Here is a 23,336-nt window from a genome sequence, read left to right on the forward strand (position 1 = left end):
TTGATTCCTTTTTAAAGTGTTGTTTGTGATTGGTTGTATAATGTACATGCTTGCTTATTTACATATTTATAATTTCTTAAGTAGTTGAAAAATTATTTCTCAGTTTACTTTCAGTGAACTGAGAATGCTCTCTATATTATTTTGCTTTATTAAGTTTGTGTCTGTAACTGTTTTTAAAATGTACTAGTAATTGTGAGAAAATATTAGCTAATTTTTGCATGTATAAATACATGTATTTATATGCATATGTGTACATATGTATACATTCATTAGATCTTAGTATTACATTGCTAAGTGGTACTTAGTATTGCTATACATGTTTACATATCTTTATTTACTCCATCTAATAGAGTCTCCAGAATCAAGGCACACTACTTTTTCTTTTATTTTCTTACTTCTCTGTAGTTCGTACTTTATACACATGGATGCTAATTAGTAGGTGTTGCATAAGTACTTTGAAATTATGTCCTCATTTTGGTTCATTATAAAGAACACATATATATAGGTGTGTAGAAGATGGAGATTCTGTGCTCTACAATCATTCCACAAACTTACACTAAAATCTTATATATAAAACATTTTATTTAAATCAATCTTGTCCTAGATTTAAGAGAAATTTAAAAGTACTAATGAGGTATGTTTGAATATTAAGATTTAATTCTCCATCCCAGATGCGTCCGTTTTTGCATATGCCCAAATTGAGACACACACACACACCCCCCTGTGTGATGTTTAACTGCTGCTATGTAAACCTGCATGATGTATGGTACATTTGCACCAATATAGACAAAATGAAATCATGTAATATTTCTGTCAACAATAAAATTTTTAAAACTATACAAAATTAACATACTGTAGGTTAATATCCTTAATCTAATTGATATATTTACTTTTGCTCAACTTATAATAATTATTTCCCTAAAGGGCAATTAATGTATCAAAATGATGTGTAACGACCTAAAGAAAGTCATGAATACTACTTTATTCCCAAGATCAGTTGTGGAGTGTTTGCTATGCTTTGGTAATAGTTCTGAACAAAGTACAGAACCTTGAATTAGAAGCAAAACTGGTTTGAAGGTAGGTGGATAAGCAGAGGCATAGTGGAGTAATTCAGTGATTATCCATTTGTGATATCTCTATATTTTCATGTGTGTAGAGTCCCTTTCTTGATTATCATGGGATTTTTCATTTGGACTTTGTAGCACTGAAGAAGTATATAGAGCCAGGTGTAAAGGAACAGTGTACTTTTTCACGGAAATGCAAAAATAATTTATACACATGAATAAAACGAACATATTTCCAATTGAATTGACCGTATATTCTTTTGACATTGAGACAATTCTGAATCTTCTTTTAAAAGTGGAAAATGTGCTATAGAGAGTCTTCGAAATATTTATCAAACATTAAAAGATACACTTGGTATTTCAGTCTGTTCTTTCTCAGTTTCAGCCAAACTGTACTACATGCAAAATTTAGTTATGGACTTGAACACAAGTCTCAAAACATTGAGCATTTTATCATTACTGTACTCTCGTATAAAAGAAAAATGGTGAAATCTTTTCTAATTCACCAATGGTTAGTTGCACATTACTGTAAAAGAGCTGTGCAGTGCCCATTATATTACACACAGGCAGGAATATTTTGTTGATGAATGTTGCTGAAAAAGCTGTGTACTTTTCTATTTACTAATAGGACTATATCATTTATTAAATACAGACTAACAGGGCTTCCCTAGTGGCGCAGTGGTTGAGAGTCCGCCTGCCGATGCAGGGGACACGTGTTCGTGCCCCGGTCTGGGAAGATCCCACGTGCCGCGGAGCGGCTGGGCCCATGAGCCATGGCCACTGAGCCTGCGCGTCCGGAGCCCGTGCTCCGCAACGGGAGAGGCCACAAGAGTGAGAGGCCCGCGTACCACAAAAAAAAAAAAAAAAAAAAAAAAAAAAAAAAAAAAAATTACAGACTAACAAATCATGCTCATATGTTAAGATTTAGTCTTCTCAGAGGATGGGGAAGGTTACTGTGACTCAAGTCTACGATCGTGAATTTCTATAGCATGATTTTCAGAACATATTTCTGTGCATGAAGATTCCAAGGAGAGATAAATGATATTAGAGTGTGTTTGGAAGAAAAGTGAAAATAGGCTTTTGATAAGATGCTGCTTTTTTTCTCTTTACCCATTCACACAGGAACCGCTAAATGGTAGATGTATGGACCAGTGACATTAGAAGTGGCCCCTTGTGAGTTCGTAAGGTTGTAACATTGGGGTGTACATTTTCATCCTATTTTAGAGTCGTATTAATTTTCATGATAGCCATATTGTTCTTAATGTTTTCACACTTTTAAAATTTACATAATATGACAAGCTGTCAGATATGATTAAACGTATCATTTCATCATGTAAAATCTAAAATACTTAATGTAAAATCAGTCAAGTTCACTTATTTTTTAAAAGAAAACCCTGCGAAGAACTTTTGTGTGGGAGTCTTAAAGGTGGTAAGGTTCTAAAATTGCACTTTTTAAAAAGTGCTTCTACTTTACTTTTATATCATTAAACAGGAGGTGGAATAATGCCTGAAAATTGTATTGGTTTGCTACATAAACATGATGACACTACTCTGGAAATATATCCCATGTCCAGTATTATTTGTCTTTTATCTAAATCCTCCTTCTTACACCCAAATCTGCTTCTCTTTCATGACTTTATTTTTACCACTGATGTCCTATTTGAGACCTGTTGATTTGTTTCTTTTTATCATACACACTTATTCAGTTGCCATCTCAAGTCTGGTTCCTTAACACGCCCTGTCTTGTAATATATACTTTCAATTTAATTGTCATATATTAAAGATCACAAACTTACATTTTTTTGCAGTAGCCTCGCAAATGATACCTCTTTCTCTAATGTCCCTTGTCAAATCTTCATTTCATTAGAAAATAATGAATGTTGAAAGTGTTGTTTTCACTGTTATTTCTCTTTTTAAAAATTATTGCCGAGTTCCTACTGTCTGGATTAAGCCTAAACTCTTTAAATTCGCTCCATTCTTCACTTCCCTCCCTCCAAAATCTGATCATAACCCCTTTTTCTTGAGTTATGGATATCACCTTCTTTACATAAATATTTACTTTTTCTAGTCAGTTGTGCTCAAGGACCTCTCCACATCCTATTTCTGTTCTTGATTTCACACCTTTTCTTACTTCATGCCCTTCACTGATATCACAAAATTATCACCAGATAATTTGCAACAAAATCATATTATTTTTTTTCTTGCTATCACTTCACTATTTTCTCTTGTCTATTAAAAATCTACTCTTTAATGTTATAGCTTCTTTTTAGAGTGATGACCTTATCATTTTTATCTTGGCTTTTCTTAACGTTCAGTTTTTACACATGCCCACATTATTGATGAGATCATTATTTTCAACACACTTTTATCAAGACGTGTATAGAGTAATGCTGATGCCCTGTCGGCCAGCTCTTATTCTGTTGAAGAAATAATTATCTACTTTAGAAAATATTATATTATTGCATTTCCTTCTTTTTTAAAAGAATCACAAATGTCAATATTTTGAATATTTCATTGTTAAAAAAGAGGGCTCAGTATTTGTGTGGTTGGAAGTGTAAGGATGTTGAAAGGAAAGGATTTGAGTCTACTTTTAGGTTCCATTCTGATACTCATTTCTTTAATATATAAGAAGGGATTCTAAAGACATAGACACCTTAAAAGGATAAATATCTTGCTTTATACATGAATATGAAGGCATAGAGCAACTTAGAATTGATATAATAAAGCTAAATGGTCGTTCCTTGATTTCACTTTACCTGCCCTCTACCCCACCCCATCACTTTAAAAATAATGCAGAACAGCAGACTATGTTTGAAGTACAGGGAGGAAAACAAAACAAAACATGGGCATTTACATTAAAACACTGACTGAACTCTCAAGAGTTAAAATGTAAGAAGTTTATTCTCCTTTTATCAAGCAATGTCTACAGACAGAGCACCCACATGGTGTAAGCTACCAAAGAAGGATATATGAGACAGACTTAACATTAAATCATTAGGTCACAGACACTTTATGTGGTTCATGATCCCAAAGGAGAAAATTGCTAGAAAGGAAAACAGATAAGTAGAAACATAAGCTGATTTCTGTTGTTTATTAAATCTACCTCCCATAATGCTTCCTTAAGCTAAGAAGTAATCTACTGTGTCACACAGTTCAGGATGCTATATACACATAAGATATCACACACTATAAAATGTCAGGTTTCTAAGCAGTTTTACACAATTTAAACGAGTAAAATTTGTATTTAAAAAAGACCTTACTGGATTACCTTCAGGAAATGGAGGTCATTTCAACAGCTCATTAGCATTTTTAGCAACAATAAAACAAAAATAAGTAAAAAGGTTCTCCAAACATGTAAGCTATTACTTTAAGCCTGGATAATTATACGCTTATTTTAATAAACCAACTCACTAGTTTTAATCCACTTCTACCAGCCTTTTCTTTGCCTTGAAAAAGAAAAGCAATAATTTTTACTTCTATGCAGTGTCGCAAATAAGAGGATTAGTCAGGTTTCAAACTACGGGACATAGTGAGAGAGTTGTTTAAGGATTATGTAGGAGTTAAACAATAGTCATTTAGGAAGTTATAAAGGAAAGAAGTCCTGTGATGGGTTATATTTAAATAGCAAAGGCAATGGAGAAGTACATCTTTCCTCACCACTGTGGTGCTATCCCCTAATTCCCAATTTCTGTTACTAATTCTCCTAAACCACTAATACTCATCAGTTCTCTAGCCAGTTTTTTTCTTCCTGTTATTAATTTCCCGATATGTGGTTTACTCTAAGCAGACACAAATAATGCTTCTGTTTTAGAAATGGAAGTTCCTGCTGATGCAACACTGGACTACATGAAAAGAAAAAATCTATTCCACTAATAATAGACATTTGTAAGCAGTTGACATCCCAGACAAACTTGCATTAAAAATATAATACACTCTAGCGATTGAAACCAAAAGGAGTTGAGAATACATTGCAAACATTTCACCATAATGATTTTCCTCTTTTCCTCCCCATTTTCCATAGCATGCTGCAGATTATACAGTGAGTGTCAGAGTTTGTCACCTGTGTACAACCTTAGGCCAACTTATGCCTTCAAACGACATTTCATTGAGGGTTAGACAAATGACTGAAGACTGGGTTTGTTGCAAGAGATATTCAACTTTTCTCTTTTAATGACAAGAAATTTACAGTGATGTAGGCGGTCAGTATGCAGCTTTTAGCCTTCCTTTTCTTCTTGTGACATTCCCTTCAAGGCACAAAAGATTATAAACAGTGGATGGGACAGAATATTTTGAATTAAGAATTTTAAGGTTCCATAACACCTTTTATTTCTGGTGTAAGCATACCAAAAGGACAGAGAAAAAAATAGATAAATCACCCTCAAAATGAAATGATGCTTAAAATCATTTCAAATTCCCTGCAGTTATTTGTAAGTATTTAAATTCCTATTTTATTAGCTTAAAACATAACTATAGATCTGATTCTTGCAATTGATGTATAATAGCTTCTCATTAAATATCGTGTTAAATATTTCTAATCAACCAATATTACTAATTGTGTATTTCTCTGCCAAAAAAAAAAATCTATTTTATTTGGGCCACCCAAGTAACTTATGTTTGCCTAGGATACAAACTTGAAAAGTTAAGCAATGTAAATTGTAAATTGAAACCATGGATTAAGTGCAGTGTACTGGAAAGCTCTTCACTTAATAATTGTTTAATAGGCTCCTAGGCATCTCCAACCCAGACGACTGTATTTCCTTGCTTAACTTCAGTGATCTCACAGTTTAACTTATTGAGTCGTCCATCTAGTATAAAGAGAGAGTCCTTGGAAGGCGTCATCAGATATTGACCAAACAAGCCACTGTCCTGGATTTGCCTGTTCTTCCGGTTCCAAGGCCATTCCTCTGCCTTGAGTGGTTCCTTAAGACTCTTTATCATCTTAACCTTCCCAGAGGCGAGCTCCACAAAGAGCACATCAGTCTGTGTGCTTGAACTACCGTAGATGTTGTACTGATGGGCTTCCGTAAAGGATGGCTGAAAGGCCAGGTCAGATATGTGCAGGTTTGTGTGAATATCAAAAGCCTCTTGTATTTCTCCTCTGATGGTGATGTACTGGACCCTCACAAGACCTTTCACGTCACTGATGCTGACAAGATAGTGTCCGTCCGGAGAGACATACGGAGTGCCTGTCACATCACTGTTGAACCCAATGACCGAGTCAGTTACACTGTCCACCAAGAGCTGTGGGGGAACCGCCCCAGTGCTGTTGGGTTTACAGCCAATAAAATAATATCCTCCCAAGTGTGTATACGCCAGCGACTGAGGGACACACTTATAGTCCTTCAAGTTAATGGTCTTGACGTATGACATGGTTTCAAGATCAATTTTTTGTAGTACAGCTTCATCTTTATGAAGAATAAATCCAAACCTGCAAAGATGAAAACCAAAGTTAGACAGGAAGCTCCGGGGTGGTTACCAGAAGAAAATGCACTGTGGGCAGGTGGAAAGGGCCATCACAGCCCAGGCATTAATTGTCAGGCCATGCAGCAACCGGTGGCCCAATCGTGTTAGAATTAACTTTCAATCTTGCTGTCCTCCTCTTTCCTCTAGGTCATCCTTTCATTAGAGCCAAACAGTTATAGCGCATGCTGTAGAAAGCAAAATAATTAAAAGTGATATATCTAGTTAATTGGAACAACACATTTTATTTTTACTCTAGAGGGTCAAAAAGTAAACATTATTTTGCACGTCTCTAAACCTACTGATATTGAATCAACTTTGTTAACTGCTAGAAAGCCAGCAAGAATAAAAGCCTTGAATATATATCGCTTTCACTCACTTCATTTACTTCTTATATTGTTTATGACCTTCAAATAAATCTGACAATCACTATTTAGATAATTATCCCTATTTTTCTCATTTTAAGCTGCCTCTCTATCCTAATAGATGGAGATTTTTTTTGGGAGGGGTATAAAACTATTACCCTTCTATTTATTCCATTTTAGGATCATCTTGATTAACTACCTTTACGCTTTTAACATTTATTTTATTATAAATTTCAAATACAAGTTAAAATTTTCATCCTTGCCAAGCAAATACTATTATAATTTTTAATGACATACCTGCATTGTATCGGTTATTTTATATTGAACAATGATGAACTTTGGAGATTTATGGCATTTTTCTATTAAATTCAATCAAAAAAATAAATATATTTTAAAATATGTTTTGGTGACCTCTTTGATTACTTCAGTGCTTTTGGTCCTGAATGCTAGCCGTAAATTATCAAAAGTCCCTGTGACAAGGGTAAATATATCTTGTGGGTTTTTTTGTTTGTTTGCAGGGTATAAATACATTTTGAAACACTGACCTATAACATCAGTGGCTTCCTAGCAAAAATAAGTAGGTTAAATAAGATAAAATGAGATAGAAACTACGATACACAATTATATCCAAAATGCATATTGGACAACAGAATTGTAAAGGACTTTTATTTTGTTTTTGTTAATAATATTGATTAAAACACCTCCTAATATTTCCAGAAATTCCTTAAAAATAAAGATCACAAAAGTATTGTTATGTTACATTGACTGTACTCCTAAATGAAAAAAATTAAGATGACTTTACTGTGAGTGTTAAAACAAAGCAAAACAAAACAAACTCTATAAAGACAGCCATTTTTATTATTGTCACCTGTACAATTCATTTTCAGTATACTAATTCTTAAAGTTTAATTTTTGTAAACAAAGTTACCATTTCCACACAGAATACAGAAATATGGTGCATTCAGTGTAATAATCCTTAAAATTTTAAATATAATCACATGGAAAGCTCAAAATATAAATAAACACAGACCTTTAATATCCTAGACAAAATAAGGTGAATGTTTTCAAAGAATCAGTCTTGTATTATGTAAGGCATGAAGTACATAAGCACAAATATTTTACTAAAATAGACATAAGACTGTAACTGCTTCTATGTTATTGCATTACATAGACTTAGGAAACTATATCATAACTTTAGATATATTTGAACATTTGTGAAGAGACTGCTGTCACTCGAGAGAGTACAAATTCTTCTACACAAAAGAAAAGCTACCGAGGGTTGTCGTGAGTGCCTCTGAGGAAGGCTGGCTTTTGGGGGAGTTTTGCGCTCGCTGAGGGGGCACCTCGGGAACAATGGCGGAAGGAGATAATCGCAGCACCAACCTGCCGGCTGCAGAGACTGCAAATCTGGAAGAGCAGCTGCAAGGATGGGGAGAAGTGATGCTGATGGCAGATAAAGTCCTCCGATGGGAAAGAGCCTGGTTTCCACCTGCCATCATGGGTGTGGTTTCTTTGGTGTTTCTGACTATCTACTATCTAGATCCATCCGTTCTGTCGGGTGTTTCCTGTTTTGTTATGTTTTTGTGCTTGGCAGACTACCTTGTTCCCATTCTAGCGCCTAGAATTTTTGGCTCCAATAAATGGACCACTGAGCAACAGCAGAGATTCCATGAAATTTGCAGCAATCTCGTAAAAACTCGACGCAGAGCTGTGGGCTGGTGGAAACGCCTCTTTACGCTAAAGGAAGAAAAGCCTAAAATGTACTTCATGACCATGATCATTTCTCTTGCTGCGGTTGCTTGGGTGGGACAGCAAGTCCACAACCTCCTTCTCACCTACCTGATAGTGACTTTCTTACTCTTGCTTCCTGGACTAAACCAACATGGAATCATTTCGAAGTACATTGGAATGGCCAAAAGAGAGATAAACAAGCTTCTCAAACAAAAAGAAAAGAAAAATGAATAATACATCTGCTTTATGCAGTGTGATTAATGGTGTATATATTGTCCTTGGGGACAGTGTCTTTTATGCTGTCTGGATACTAAAATGTTACAGATGTAGCTCTTTGCTGTCCCTCATTCTGCCCTTAGTTAGTAGAAATTCTGACTTGCCAAGTAAGGCTTTATGCCCAGTGTCTTCATGGGTGTGTTGTCATCCGCTGGCCTTATATGGACAACTCATTCATCATTACCACTCGTCTTGGTTTTTCTCACCCAGGGTTAATTGAACTCTTACTTTTAAAATAATATAGTGGTGAACTTCATCCTTTAGTACAGTTAATAGTGGCCTGGGATAACTGTTCAAGTTGATCTTTGCTGTAGCTGGATACAAGATAGTGGTCTGTGACTACAGGAAGCTGGTTCTACTGTCTACTTCCACAGTCTGCTTAAACAACTGTCTGGCTTCGTGAATATAGAAACCAAGTTTACCACTTCTGATGAAGAGACCAGTTAAGATTCATTCCTCATTCTGTTTCGACACTGTGGGAGAAGAATCCTCATGGAATAAAATGAAAGTAATTCCATGGCCTAGTGTGTGTTGGCTTCTCCCTTGTGCAGAATTTAGCAGTTTGTTGGAAGCATTGATCCTCCCTCCCAAATGGGTAATCGGACAGGCTTAGAACTCTTGTTCCCGTGCACTTAAACTTGAAGTTAGTACACCCTTAAGTGCTTTTTAGTAGCAGGCTTACGCAAGATGGTATTTAGGATTTTTAGCATACTTTTGATTTCAGATTTTCAGCTAAATGAAACTAAAGTACATAATAGGTTAAGAGTCATGTCTATGACCTTCACTCCAAGACCAGCCGATAAAGAACAAAACTCATCCTGTGTTTAGTCAAGATTCATTTCAGTAGAAAATCCTACTAGTTTTTCAAGACCAGAATAAGCCTTTAAAGGTAAGCCTCAAGATTCTCATTTTATGGTATCACTGGCTGCTTTTGGTCCCCATAGATGGAGTAGTTGAAATCTGTAGGAATGAACCTCTGAGGGCTGGAAATGTGACATATTTGGGAACAATTCTTAAACTGATTAACTAGCTGTAATATAGTTTTGTGAATTTATTGCACTGATGCTGTAAAACCTGGACCTTGTGGTGTATCTGTTCCTAAGTAAGTGTTGTTTTCTCTCCTTCAATATTGCTGTAAACAGTGGCACCCATGTAGCATATGTTTGACTTCTCTTTTTTTAATGTTTCGTATACAAACTACCGTAATTTACATGTGTTTCCTCACTGTAAATAAGCTTGTCTTCCTAGATTTTTGTGTGTATGTGTGTTCTACCAATTAACTATTTTTGCAGTTTTAATCCTGTATTATTTCTTCTACTTTGTTTTGTGTAAAGGGGGAAAAATAAAAAAGCTGGAATCCCAAAAAAAAAAAAAAAAAAAAGAAAAAAGAAAAGCTACCATGTATATCTACTCCTTTAAAAAGATATCTTAAATATTTACTGAACAACCACTAAACCCAAAGAACTGGGAATATATTGGAGGTGAACATAACTTGCCCTGCTTGCAATGAGTCTAGAAATTTTGAGTGAATTGAAAAACTGTTAGTGATTAATGCTTAATTATAGTATTCTGTAATACTATTACTTAGTACCTATTACTTTATATATATATATATATATATATATATTTGAAATGGAATAAAGTAATCATTTTGAAAGTAATATTTCTATTGTATTTCAAAATGACATGCACCATTTCTGGTTGACTTACGGGATCTTTATTTTTTATTGTGTCCCTAATAACTGTGCTTGTGTCCTTTCAGTAAACAAAGCTCATACTATACCTATTCAGGATACAATTTCAGTCCTGATTACAATGGTATGAAGAGACCTTTATATTGTTAACAATCACTTTTAAATGCTCCCATTAAAATATGAATACCTAGTGCAGGTTTTAAATACTACCTGAATGTTAAAGAATAAGCAAACAAACAAAAGCCCTCAAACTGAAAACTGAGTCTCATTACTTTTGTATTATCGGCATCAAAAATATAAAATCCTAATTACCACTACCCACTCTCATACTTGTCTTAATAAATAATGAACTTGGGCTATTGGAAAGGGACGTACTTCCATTCATTGACAGTCATTAAGGACATGTAAGTGTGGAGATGTATCATTGTGTCTGATGTCATTAATGGAATTGTTAATTATGATGGAAGATACTGTCTTTTTTTTTTGTTATATATGGTATAAGTGCTCAGAGGCAAAAGCAGTAATTTGCACATTTAATAAAAGCCATAAACCAGTCAAGTCTTGGCATTTCAATTCTCCTCTTAACCTGGGGTCTTCTGCTCCCTTTAGACAATGGTGTTTGAACGCTAAAGAGGAAGAAGGAGACAAGCTCTAACCACTCATGAACTAGTTTAACTCCGATACTGAAGAATGCACTCAACTTTCCTGTGATACAGTCCAGCCTCTTTTGGAGGTAAATAAATTTTAAAAAATGGTTCCGTTAAAAATGCAAAAGCCCCATGTGGGGCGATAAAATTACATCCCTTTGGCATCCATACTGTATGCTCCTTTAGGACTAGAGATCTAGCTACGTAAACAGATGCATTGAGAAAGCCTTCAATTTTTCACTACTGATTCATTGGTAGGAAGTGGTGTCTCTAATTCAAAATTTCCCCCAGTACAGATTGATATTCTGAAGTCTCCCACTGTTCATCAGTCTGTGATTAATATTTACTATGCTAGGCTCTCAACTTTCATGCCTGCTTAGTGTAATAAAATCCTGCATAGTACTAGGCCTAACATAGTTTGTCTAATATCTGACAGAATGTGTGTAGGAAGTTGCAGACTATGAGAAATGAGAGTTAAAACTTATTCTTGAAATGACTTCGTGTAGTTGGGAAATAAAGTAACTAGGAAATCGTAACCTCTCCGCACGGCACTGTGTGGATCTGTTGCCAGATTTGGTGAGGCGAGTGAGAGCCTTCTTTCCTTTACCAAATTATTTTCTTTTTCTGAGTGTTTAATCAATCTAGTTCATTATAAATTTTATAAAAAGATTCAACTTTAATTACTGTTTTTATGCTTTAAAGTGAGGTCATGAGGTGATTCACATTCAGAGAACTTGTTTGGATGAAGTAAGTGTTTTCAATCTGAGCTGATTTAGTTTCATGACCCAGTTTTTCAATATAATAGACATGTGACCTCATATAAAGTCCTTGACTCATATAAGGTCCTTGACTTCCATGAGTTTCAGTTTCCTCATCGGCATGAAGAGGATAAAAGTACCTTGTTTTGAGAATGAGAATAAATGCGTGTTTATTACCAGTAAAACAGTATATTCTCAACAAGCAGAACACGTCCATGCTTCCTTATACGTTAAGTAGCATCATTTTCCCATTATGTATCAAATATAATATCTCCTATGGGACAACAGACTATTATAATCCATGGATGGAAAAACAAAAACAAATGATTAATATTTTTGTATAGCCAGTATTCCCACAATGTTAAAAATAAGCACATGGTATTACCCAAATGTGATGAGATTTATGCATTTGTGAATTCAACAGCGGTCACTTTTTTTAAAAAAATTAATTAATTAATTATTGGCTGTGTTGGGTCTTCGTTTCTGTGCTAGGGCTTTCTCTAGTCGCGGCAAGCGGGGCCACTCTTCATTGCGGTGCGCAGGCCTCTCACTATCGCGGCCTCTCTTGTTGCGGAGCACAGGCTCCAGACACGCAGGCTCAGTAGTTGTGGCTCACGGGCCTAGCTGCTCCGTGGCATGTGGGATCTTCCCAGACCAGGGCTCGAACCCATGTTCCCTGCATTGGCAGGCAGATTCTCAACCACTGTGCCACCAGGGAAGCCCAACAGCTGTCACTTTGATAATAGAAATTCACCTTTTTATTCTTGCTTTTGCTTGTGTCAACAGGATCTGTGTCCAGTGAGCACCTTGCCCAATCACCAAATTGCTCATGTTAGGAACATGGGCAGCCGAGCTCACTCCATCATCTCTTAGAGATGCTGTTTCAGTTCCTAGGGAGGGTGTGGAGCAGGTGGCCATGGAGTACTGGGTGACTTTGAACTCTGCACAAATGATGGGATTTGGAATCGATACCTGTCTTACTCAAGGACTTTCACTAAAAGTAACAGAAAATTTTGTGGCTGACTTTAGGACCTGGATCTCTAAGGACATGGAGAGGTGCAGTCAGAGTGTGTCATGGCAATTCAGGAGCGTTGCAAGGGAAGTGATTTGGCAGAGAGGGGGAAAAGAACAGATACTTAGAGAGAGACATGACTGAAACATCATGAAGCCTAATAAAGATTAACTGTGCCATGACCTCCACGTCCCACAACACCAGGCTACAGTTCTTGCATTTGAGTAATGAATGACTTCCCCATATCTTTCACTAGACAGCCCCCAAATAGAATCTCACAAAGCAGCTTTTAAGTCACTCACCCCACAGAATCTGTGATGATATTCTGCTCCTGTCCTGCTTTCAAATCCATGACCTGAGATACTACTGAAGGAATCTCATAATTGTAATTAATGACCTGTATTAATCTGCCATGGTCAGTGCCAAGAGTAGTGATACCCCAAAGCTTAGAGTGAAAGGTGCTCCAAAGATTTGCAGAAAAACAATGATTTTATCTCCTGAATCATAATACAGGGCTGCCTCTCCCCAGAGTCCTCACAGATCCCCACCTGGACAGTTCTCATTAAAGCTGACTTCTAATACTTAACCACTAAGGACCAGTCCTTACAAGCTAGGAAGTGTTTCTTTGTTTTTTTTTTTTTCTTTAATTTTTATTGGAGTATAGTTGATTTACATTGTTGTGTTAGTTTCAGGTGCACAGCAAACTGAATCAGTTATACATATACATATATCCGTTCCTTTTTTTTGATTCTTTCCCCATATAGGCCATTACAGCGTACTGAGTAGAGTCCCCTGTGCTATACAGTGGGTCCTTATTAGTTTTTTATTTTTTATATAGTAGTGTGTATATATTAATCCCAATCTCCCAGTTTATCCCTCCCCCGCTTTCCTCCCTGATCATAAGTTTATTTTTTTACATCTGTGCCTTTATTTCTGTTTTGTAAATAAGTTCATTTGTACCCTTTTTTTTTAGATTCCACATATAAGCGATATCATATGATATTTGTCTTTCTCTGTCTGACTTAACTTCACTCAGTATGACAATCTCTAGGTCCATCCATGTTTCTGCAAATGGTATTATTTTGTTCTTTTTTATGGCTGAGTAATATTCCATTGTATAAATGTACCACATCTTCTTTATCCATTCCTCTGTTGATGGACATTTATGTTGCCTCCATGTCCTGGCTATTGTAAATAGTGCTGCAGTGAACATTGGGGTGCATGTGTCTTTTTGAATTATGGTTTCTCCCTGGGAAATGTTTCTGAAGCTCCCTCTCCATTCCTGTATGATCTCTTTCCTCAAACTCTGTCATCTGCACCTCCCCAGATTTTAAAACTAGTCTTTCCATGTATATCAATGGATGCAAATGGAAAGCAGTAAGTGGAGATTGGGTGTATTTGAGTATTGGTTTTGCCAGACACTATGCCTTATTAGTTAAAACAAAACAAAACAAAAAAAAAAAACCAAAACTTGCTGCAATCCACATCTAAATAAAAGAATTTCCCCAAACTTTTCTGATGTCTCAATTGTAGAAAGCATATTCTTTGAAATAAAATCTCAGAACAAGAAAATTGGAACAGCCATAGGAATTTGTTGTATTGAGATTTTACTTGTGAAAATCTAAATCCAAAACATAGGATCAAGTAAATGATCAGTACTTCATAAAAAGTGACAAGCAGGATTATTAATACTTTGTTTTCCTAACTGGATGATAAGTACCCTGTTTTTCCAACTGGAAGGTAAGAAATGCTTAACAGATAAGAAAGTAAAATGATAATCTCCTCTCCTTGCAATTAATATATAGACCCTCACACATAATGTGCTGTTGAAATATCCCCCAGTGTGTTAACAGCTAGCACAGAGTTTTCATCGACACAAACCATAAAGCTGACATGAGTCATCATTCACTAGTTTATGGATTCCTTTATATTTAGTTGTTTCCTATTATCCCAGACTGACCCCTGTAATAAAAGACTGAATGCTGTTCCTACTCAAGTACCAGAGGATTTAGTTTTTATCTGAATTTCACATAAACAGCTCAGTAAAATACACCTGTTCCTAAAGAGTGGTCACATTCACATTCGAAAGAGGTGAAACACAGAAGAAGTGGAATTGACACATTTAGTAAAGATTTATAACGAGAGCAAGGACGGTTTCTGAATTGGCCTAATGCTTAGATGTGTTTGAGAAATGATAATACTTTGAAGTTTTCTGTTTTCAACACACAGGTTGAAAAGCTGAAATGAACACCAGGATGCCCTCCTTCCTGACTTTTATAAGTATATTGTGCGAATTCTGTATTAAAGATTTTAGCTACATTACTTCTTCCCTACTTTCATTTTTAATTTTTTTCCTTAAAAAATGAAGTAGAATGTATTACTGATCCCTAAATCCCCTATTGTCTTCCTTCTCTGGTATCTTATTTTTCTGTTGTGTAGGGAGCTTGATTCTTCTAGGAAAAACTGAGACATAAATACATAACTTAATTTTATTATATTCAGGATGTCTAATCGCTTGACAGAATTAATATAGTGTCTAAAGTTCTATCACTTCTAGTGAGTAACCAGGGCATACAGAAAAAAAACAGATTTATTAAGAATTCTGTGCACACCACATGGACTACAGACCGTACTTCAAATACCAAAGCCCTCCACTTTTTTCTGAAGAGCTTAACAGCTTAAGGAAAAACATGACAACTATGCATTAAGATGGCATTTTAAAAGATTGGTGGCTCTCCCTAACTTTTTTTTGGAAAACAACCTGAAAATAGCAGCTTCCCTGACCTTACCTGTTCCTCTGAAGAGGATGTGTTTCACGTAAGAGTTGGTAAACGGATCAGAGGTGACATAACAGAAGTGGAGTTAGTAATTAGAAGAGTGAGAGATAATTTGTGAGCACAGAGGTGGGAAGAGAAAAGGGAGATAAAACAAAGACATGAACAAATTAGAATCTTATTAATCAATCAAAAAATATTACCCAAGTGTCCCCTGTGTACTGTAAGAGAGAAAAGGAAGTGAAAAACCGGTTCCCTGAGGAACCAGGTTAGGCATGATTTGGGTTCTAGAGGCTACGTGATCACATTCAGTAATAATTCACAGCCTACTGTGTGCAGTACACTTCATAAAACCTCAGGAAGGAAATGGAGAGTAAATAAATGGTTCCTATCCTTAAGGTAATTATGTCAAGTAGTGGTTGCTTATAATTATGTCCCTTGACTTGCAAAGAGTATTTGGGGAAACTCTGCAAAGAAAAGATGGGTTACAACTACTAACTTGCTACAGCTACTAACTTTTGTTATGCTAGGCTTTCAGTGGAAGAGAGAGCTCATTTCAGTCTGCATCCCAGAAGGAAAAGTGCAAATTCTAATTAGAATAAATCAAAGAGACTGTTTACAAAGCAATGTAAATTGACTGCAAGTGATAGTGCAGTAATGTGTGGAGCACAACAGTAAGGCTGTTGTCACTGCTGTGTCCTGGAAGGAAGAAGTCAGGTGGAGAGAGGTATGTCGTGTGAGGATCTGGGACTTCCCATTTTAAGAAACATCTGGTTTCCTAGAAATCAGTAGACAAGGTGCTGGGGGGTGGGTAGTGGGGATAATACGCTCTGGTCCCACCTTCTGCATGCAACCTCCAGCCAGGTTTCTCATTGGCCAGACCCCTGGGACAGAGCAAGGTGGAGGAGGGTAAAGGTTTTGCCAAAGAGCAGCACAGGTTTCCTTGGCTGAGGAATCCGAGAGTCTCAAGTCTAGTGAATGCATGGAGCTGCCTGCAGTGAGAATTGTAACATACACAGTTTTTCTAATTGAGATCATTTGACAATTGATAAGGAAAAAATGCGTAACTGTGCAAGTTGGGCGAAGGAAAAATTCTTGATTTTTCTTCCTGAAATGATTTCTTCTTTGTATAACATTTTCTTCTGGTAAAGTTGTAGAAAATGTCTCTAACCTCCAGTTACTAGTAAAATATTTTTACTAACTCCTGTGTACTGAATGTGTGTGCCTCATATCCTTCACCTCCCTCCAAATTCACATGCTGAAGCCCTAATTCCCCATGTGATGGTATTTGGAGGAGACTTTGGGAAGAATTAGGTCATGAGGGAGGAGCCTCCATGAATGAGATTAGTCGCCTTATAAGAAGAGACATGAGACAGACGATCTCTCTCGCTGTCTCTGCCATGTGAGCACACAAGAAGACGGCAGTCTGCAAACCAAGAAGAGGGTCCTTACCAGAACCTCGCTATGCTGACACCCTGGTCTCTGACTTCCCAGCGTCTAGAACTGTGACAAATACATTTCTGTTGTTTAAGCCACCCAGGCTCTGGTATTTTGTTAAAACAGCATGAACTGACTAAGACAGACCTTGGTACCACAAGTAGGGATGCTGCTGTAAAAGTGTGGAAGCAACTTTGGAGCTGAGTGATGGGTAGAGGCTGGGATAGTTTTGATGTACATGTGAGAAACAGCCAATATTGCCATGGAGGGAATGCTAAAGGCAAGCCTCATGAAGCCCCAGAAATAAAAAAGGAGAGAAAGTCTCTGTCTTCTTAAAGAATACACCAAAAATCATGAGCAGAATGTGGAGATATGAATGGTAGAAGCCATTCTGATGAAGTCTCAGGTGGTACTGAGGAAGTATTATTGGAAACCAGAGGAAAGGTGACTTCTGTTACATGCAAAGAACTCGGTTAAGTTCTGTTAGTGTTCTAGTGTCTTATGGAAGACAGAACGTGGGAATGATGAAGTTTTAGATGTTCAGCTGAGGAGATTCGTAAGCAAAGTTCTAAAGGAGTGGCTTGCTTCCTCATCACTGTTTATAGTAAAAATATGAGAAGAGAGATGAATTGAAGAAGGAATCATTAAGCTAAAGGAGCCAGAACATAAAGATGTGGAGAGTTTTTTGTGTCCATAATACAAAAAATGAGAATGCATGTTCAGAAGAGAACATTAAGTGTGTGGAAGACTGACCATTTGATAAGGAGATTAGCATGGGTGGGACCACAGAACGAATCAGTCACCAGAAAGAACACGGCCAGTCTGAACTAAAGGAGATGGGAGATGGGATGGAATGAAGGGAGATTGTCTGACTTCTCGAATTTTAAAGGATGAGACCATACAGCTATTCAGCTGTGGACATGCATTATTCTTCAAGGCAAAGGGTGAATGGCTCCAGAGGTGATTCAAGGATTATCAGGGCCACATCCTAGGACTGAAAAGATGTGACACATCACCCAGAGCTTCAGGAACAGGACCACCCAGAGCTCTGCAGAGTTGCAGGGGGCAGAACTGCCACTCAAGTGGGTCTGGAAGCCACAGCATCCAGGCAAAGGGTATATTCTTGAGACTCCAGAATCTCATGGAGTTTGCCATGCTGCATTTTAGAGTTGCTTGGGACTCATCATCACCACTCCCTTCTCTCTTTGTACTCCCTTTTGGAATGAAGTGTCTATTCTGTGCCTGTCCCACCACTGTATTTTGGAAGCACATAACTTGTTTGATTTCACAGGTTCACAACAAGAGGGGAATTTTGCATCAGTATGAACCATACCCTGAGTCTCCACCAAATCTAATTTAGGTGATATTTAGATGAGACTCTGGACTTTAAACTTGAAATGCTAGAATGAGTTCAGACTTTTGGGGCTATTGGTATGAATGAGTGCATTTTGCACTTGAGGAGGACATTAATTTTGAGGAGGTAGGAGTGGAGTGCTATGACTGAAATGTGCCCTCCCCCCCCCCATTCATATGTCGAAGCCCTAATCCCCAATGCGATGCTAGTTGGAAGTCAAGCCTTTAGGAGGAAATTAGGTCATGGATAGAGCCCTTGTGAATGAGATTAGTGCCCTTATAAGAGGAGACACTTCTTAGAAAGGTGATCTCCCTCCCTGCCATGGGAGGACACAGCAAGAAGATGACAGTCTGCAAACCAGGAAGAGGGTCCTCACTATGACCGTCAGGACTTCCCAGCCTCTAGAAGAGTAAGAAATAAATTTTTGTCATTTAAGCCACTCGGTCCATAGTGTTTTGTTAAATTAATGGAACTGAGATAGAAATATGCAGTAAAAGTTACAAACATGATTAATACTAGTAGCTGTATTATTATTTTCCCATTATGTTTACATTTTCTTCAGACAAGACTAAAGCTGCATGAATAATTACTGCTTGACAGGTTAAGGGATTATATGTTCTGAAATTTATTTGGACTTAGTATTAAAAAAAATTATCCTGTGTGTGTGTTCTTGGGTATGTAAGAGTAAGGGAAAGAGGGAATGGGAGAGTTTTGTTTTGTTTTTGCATTTTTATTTATATAAATGATGATGATATGGCATATATCTCATGTTGTGTCTTAGTTTTCCTCTTTCAACACTACATTTGAAAGATACGTCCCCATAGCTGTCTGTAGTATATTTACTGCTTTAGAGTCATTCCCAGGAAGCTGAAGTATGAGCCACAATATTTTACTTACTCCATATACTCAATGTGGCTTCATTCAACTGCTGGGTTCGTTGGTGGCTGAGCTCAGCAAGGAAAACTGGGACGGGTTGGCCTCCCTCTTTCAGTGTGGTTTTCTATCCTCGAGGATGCTACACAAGACTTCCTCGCAAGGTGACTGTGGCGTTCTAAGAAGGGAAGCTCTAAATAGTCAACTCTCTGCTTGCCTCATGTTTGCTTAGGTCCCACTGACATTAAGAAATGATATAGCCAAGCCTAGGGTCAACGTTTGAGGGGATTACCCAAAACCACTGATACTGGGAGACTATTCACTGGAGACCATTATTATAACAATATACTATATACAGTAATGGTTCAAATGTTGTTGTTTTTCTTGACATAGCTATCTATTAGTACACAATTTATTGAATAGGCCATCACTTCCTACTGATTTGGAATGCCGCTTGTTGGCTGACATGCATTTAGTCTATACCTGAATGTTCTATTTACTTCATGAGCGTTTCTCTTCACATATAAGTTTTACACTATTTTATTTATTGAGCCTATAAATACATATAAATATCCAAGAAAATGAATCTTTCACAATTTTTTCTCAAAATTTATTGGCTACATTTTTTATGTGTGGTGTTCCATAAACTTTGCAGTCAGTTTATCAAGTTAAAACATGACTAGCATTTTTATCTTACATTTTAGAATTTATCTAATTTAAAAATGTTAATATTTTCAGGGGATATATTAAATTTATACATTAACTAATTGAATTTTAACATATTTAAAAGGAATACTGTATGTGGTTCTATTTATTTGATTCATTTTTAATTGCTATATCATGAAAAAGTCGTCTCTTCTTGAACGTATACATAGATATTTTACCTTTTTAGTTGTTAATGTTAATCAATTCTTTTTTCCATTACATCTCCTGATTTTTTTTTTACTATATATAGAATTACTAATTTCTTTTTCTTTTTTTTTTTTTTTTTTTGCGGTATGCGGGCCTCTCACTGCTGTGGCCTCTCCCGTTGCGCAGCACAGGCTCCGGATGCGCAGGCTCAGCGGCCATGGCTCACGGGCCCAGCCGCTCCGCGGCATGTGGGATCTTCCCGGACCGGGGCACGAGCCCGTGTCCCCTGCATCGGCAGGCGGACTCTCAACCACTGCGCCACCAGGGAAGCCCTGATCAAAACTTTTAATGGCTTCTATCGCACTTCGAATAAAATGTAATTGACTATTCTTCCCTAAACCTGTCTCCTCTCTCTAGAGTTGCAGTGGCCTGCGGACTGTACCTCAAACATGCCAGAAGGATTTCTGATCAATAACTGAGCTCACAGTTGCCTCTACCTAAATACTTGGCTTGATTGTTCTCTCATTTTTTTTCAATTAATATCTTTTCACAAATACCTCTTAAAATTCTCATTGTCAATAACTGTACATTCTACTCTTTTCCTCAATCTTTTATGCATTCTAGTGGGCCAGCGTAAGTTACTGGGATTCTGACCATCCCTGGGTACTTGTAGATACTAACCTCTAGTCCTTGAAATTAGAAACCTGGTCCTGAATTCTGTGATCTCATCCAAGAACTGCTTGGTGAGGTTCTGCTCAGTTCCAGCAGGCTGTCCTTTGGTTGGCATTATATAATTCCCATTTTTCATTCTCTATTAATGCCTATAAATTCCTTGTTTGAAGGACTATTGAGAACACTTTAAATGTTGTATATAAGGTACCCAGTAGACTGCCTGGCAGAATACTAAAGACTATCTACTATTACTGTTATTGCTGTTTAATTAATGATGTTCAAGATTTCTGAACAGGAAAACGAGATTTTCCTCTGTGTTAATAAGGATCTTCTTAAGAGTCCAGAACCAATTTTCTTATTTATATTGCCAGAATATTCAGGAAACGAGCTAGATTTGGAATTATTCCGAAGAAAGTAAAGCTAGGAATCCAAGGAGGCTAAGCAAACGTGTGGAGGTACCAGCATAGCTCAGGGAATCTGAGCTTCTACACTGGGCCTTAGGGCAGCCTGTACTGCCTGCTCTCAATTTCCTCTAGCTGACCGTATTAAAAAAAAAAAAAAGCAGGCAATCTGAGTATAGCATTCCCTGCAGGAGGCCTAGATGCTATTCTCTAAAGTGCCCTAAGGAGTTTATTTAATTTTTTGAAAATACATCACACTATAATGCAACCTGTTTCTTTCTTAGAGAACAGAGTATGAGCTTTCACATGCACAGCTTTTTAGCCATGGTGCTGCCTTGGAAAGGACCTGTGGACTGAAAGCACATTACGGTGTATTACAATCCAATCGCAGCTTCACTTATCTACTTGGTAAGACGTTTGTATTGCACTTATTATCTAGTACCTGTTAAATCTGTTTATGAAGACCACAAGAAAGAAATAATTTTTATGCTCCTTTTAGTTTAATATAAACTCAGAAACAATTTTGCTTGAACAGTTGACCTGTGAATTAATAATGAGGGACTATAATTTATTTTCACTACAGCATGTCGAGTATTTCCTTTGCGTTTAAAAATTGATGAGGCTCAAAACTCCATTTCTTTACAGGAAACAGATTTCAAAGGCCTATGGGGCAAATCACCACTTTCCTCACATGGAAATTTCCTTCCAAGACCATGTCTTGGCTAGTAAAAGATAAATAAGTGAAAACAGTTTAGCTTTGAGTTCAGTATGACATAAAGTATTATATTCTTTATTAAGGATTTCCGGAAAATATTCTGTGAAAAACCATGTGAAGAATAATTTCTAGTCAAATAGATCATGCTTTATCTCAGAAATGCTGTCTACCTAAAGAAACAGTTAACTGAGTCTTTTCATCATGTGAATAATCTTCCCAGTTGCTTTCATTGGCTCGATGTTTTTGGATTTTTGTATCTACTGTTGTTGAAGTGGAATCATTCTCTCTTCTATGTTTTTTATTCAGCGTTATCTTGAATTTGCCAAGACTAAGACATTGGTGAAATGAGCATTTCATCATTGGGATCACTGACCAGACACATGATGAAAATACACTCTTCTCCAGATATGATGCCTCAGTCCTGCTCATAGACAGCTGGTTCACTTATGGCAGCTGAACCAAAGTCAACTGAAGGTAAACTAAGGCAGCAAACAGGGCTTCACCTTCTCTAGTATTTTATATTGTTTATCATCAGATGGAAGCAGGAGAGGGAACAAAGATTTTGCTAAGGTTCGAAGACTGCCCAGATTATCCATGTAGTAAGAGTAATCCTTAAAGTAGTTTTAACATAATTATTTCGTCACTGGAAATAGATTGTTCATTTATTCAAACTATTTACTTACTCTTTACTGGGGACATAGGACATGACAGTGAATGATATAAAGTCCTGAAGGGAAACAGTCCACCCTTCTTAAGGTTTTATTTTTGAGAAAAAGGGAGAATATTTCCTGAATAGTGTCTGTAGAAGACCTGCATTTTCCTTTATATAAAGAAAAGTTTATACCTCTTTTTTCCACCTTCTCTAAATTAAAAAAAAATTGCTTTTATTTTGTTCTATCTCTTTATATATTTATTTTCCTATACAAAGGGAATCTTGCTGCTTTCCCTTTTTTTTTTTTCCTAGGACTCAGTAGGCAGTTAAGATTTTGTAAATATCCAGTCTCTAAATGCACAGATTGGGAGTTAGGTCAGAAAGTGGCAAAACGCTACTTTGGATTTTTGCAGGTTACAATCCACAAACGAACTGCAATTTTGAGAAGTTTAAAAATACGAAAAGGTTATATGATGCTGCAAGAGTTTTAAAAGGCAGACACTGATATTAGAGAGAAACTATACCTTGGGAAGAAAATATTTTTATACCATAAAATGTTGCTATCTTGATTAATGTTCAAGTTTTCCATATTTAGATAT

General features: G+C 36.7%; 2 protein-coding genes across 4 annotated transcripts in view; one reads left to right on the forward strand and one right to left on the reverse strand.

Annotated features, from left to right (window-relative positions):
* Positions 1–5,789: 5,789 nt before the first annotated feature.
* Positions 5,790–23,336, reverse strand: part of FSTL5 (follistatin like 5) — a gene marked incomplete at both ends in the record, with an annotated part of 620,821 nt that continues 603,274 nt past the window's right edge. For all 3 annotated transcript variants that reach the window (XM_082653501.1, XM_082653500.1, XM_082653499.1), the window contains one exon: positions 5,790–6,492. In XM_082653501.1, the coding sequence (XP_082509627.1) occupies positions 5,790–6,492 (703 nt within the window). The remainder of the gene's footprint in view (positions 6,493–23,336) is intronic.
* On the forward strand, positions 8,180–9,417 carry LOC309821930 (ADP-ribosylation factor-like protein 6-interacting protein 1). Its single transcript, XM_082653502.1, has one exon. The coding sequence runs from the start codon at positions 8,243–8,245 to the stop codon at positions 8,852–8,854; it is 612 nt and encodes a 203-aa protein (XP_082509628.1). The 5' UTR covers positions 8,180–8,242; the 3' UTR covers positions 8,855–9,417.

Source organism: Grampus griseus (genome assembly GCF_964374135.1).
Source record: "Grampus griseus genome assembly, chromosome: 4".
NCBI lineage: Eukaryota > Metazoa > Chordata > Mammalia > Artiodactyla > Delphinidae > Grampus > Grampus griseus.

What these genes read in the sequence shown, in the direction of transcription:
- LOC309821930 (XM_082653502.1), top strand. Translation starts at nt 8,243, where the DNA reads ATGGCGGAAGGAGATAATCGCAGCACCAACCTGCCGGCTGCAGAGACT.